At 62.5% G+C, this 1,608-nt stretch overlaps 1 protein-coding gene across 1 annotated transcript in view; it reads left to right on the top strand.

Moving 5' to 3' along the window:
- Positions 1 to 80: 80 nt before the first annotated feature.
- SDHB (succinate dehydrogenase complex iron sulfur subunit B) overlaps positions 81 to 1,608 on the top strand; it is a gene marked incomplete at its 3' end in the record, with an annotated part of 16,280 nt that continues 14,752 nt past the window's right edge. The window contains exons 1-3 of the mRNA XM_057388568.1: positions 81 to 235; positions 1,002 to 1,103; positions 1,225 to 1,603. Of these exons, the coding sequence (XP_057244551.1) occupies positions 104 to 235; positions 1,002 to 1,103; positions 1,225 to 1,603 (613 nt within the window). The remainder of the gene's footprint in view (positions 236 to 1,001; positions 1,104 to 1,224; positions 1,604 to 1,608) is intronic.

Here is a 1,608-nt window from a genome sequence, read left to right as displayed (position 1 = left end):
GTGTTTTGGGGGCCATGGACAGCCAAGGTGGAGTTTTTGGGTTGGCAGTGTCATGCCGGGGTGGTGCTGGGTCCTGGTGGGCCCTCACATCCCCACAGTCACCATGTTGCCCTGGCAGGACCTGAGCAATTTCTACGCGCAGTACAAATCCATTGAGCCCTACCTGAAGAAGAAGGGCGGCGCAAAGGAGGGCCAGCAGCAGTACCTGCAGTCCATCGAGGAGCGCCAGAAACTGGTCACTGCCACCTGCTGACCCCTGCGGGCCGGCCCTGCAAGGGTTAAACCCCAACCCCTGGCACCTCCCCTTCCCCAAATCCACTGTGATCCCGATCCTGATCCCCATCTTGATCCCGGTGTGGGCGGGACATGGCCCCATGACTGGGGCTGGGCTGGCCAGGGGGGCTCCAATCCCATTCCCGCTGTCTGTCCCACCCCATTCCCTGTGTGGGGAGGACATGGCCCCATGGCTGAGGTGGCTCTGATCCCATTCTCACTGTCTGTCCCACTCCATTGCCTGCTGGAGGAGGACACAGCTGTGTCCCGTCCCCAGTGTCCCAGCCCCAGGGTGACAATCTCACCTGTCCCCTGCCCAATGTCCTAGTCCCAGGGTGACAGTCTCACCTGTCCCCTGCCCAATGTCCCAGTCCCAGGGTGGCAGTCTCACCTGTCCCCTCCCCAGTGTCCCAGTCCCAGGGTGACAATCTCACCTGTCCCCTCCCCAGTGTCCTAGTCCCAGGGTGACAATCTCACCTGTCCCCTGCCCAGTGTCCCAGCCCGAGGGTGACAATCTCATCTGTCCCCTGCCCAGTGTCCCAGTCCCAGGGTGACAGTCTGTCCCCTGCCCCCTTCCCTGCAGGACGGGCTGTACRAGTGCATGCTGTGCACCCTCTGCAGCACCAGCCCTGGGGTGACAGTCTGGGGTGTGTCCCCTCCTCAGGGGTGACTCCCCCGTGTCCCAGCCCTGGTGACAGTCCCGTCTGTCCCCTCTGTCCCCCCTGCAGGACGGGCTGTACGAGTGCATCCTGTGTGCCTGCTGCAGCACCAGCTGTCCCAGTTACTGGTGGAATGGGGACAAGTACCTGGGCCCCGCCGTGCTCATGCAGGTCAGCCCGGCCCTCTGTGTCCCCTCCCAGCATTCCGGATGTGGCCTGGGCCGTGTCCCCCCAGTGACATCGATGCCAGGAGGTGACAGTAGCGGTGTCCCTGTCCCCTCCCCTCCCCCAGGCGTACCGCTGGATGATCGACTCGCGCGATGACTTCACAGAGGAGCGGCTGGCGCAGCTGCAGGACCCCTTCTCRCTGTACCGCTGCCACACCATCATGAACTGCACCCGCACCTGCCCCAAGGTATGGCCCGACCCCAAAAACAGCATGGAATGGTCTGGGAGGGACAGGGCATGGGGCACTGCCACCCCTGCTACTGTCAGGGACACCCAGCACTGCCACCCATGGCTTGGGTCCCTCCCAACCTTACAAGGAAGCACAGTGTCAGCTCAATTCCAGGTTTTGGGGGAGAAAAAGGAGCAGCAGCAGCAGATTTGGGAGTTCACTACAGCTTTAGTCCATCCTGTAAGGATGGGAGGGCACCAGCAGCTCAATTCCAGCTTT

This window comes from Malurus melanocephalus, unplaced genomic scaffold (assembly GCF_030028575.1).
Source record: "Malurus melanocephalus ecotype Western Australia unplaced genomic scaffold, MMel_1.1 scaffold_2110, whole genome shotgun sequence".
NCBI classification, from domain to species: domain Eukaryota; kingdom Metazoa; phylum Chordata; class Aves; order Passeriformes; family Maluridae; genus Malurus; species Malurus melanocephalus.
The sequence above is the reverse complement of the archived record's forward strand: the minus strand, read 5'-3'. Positions and strand labels throughout refer to the sequence as shown.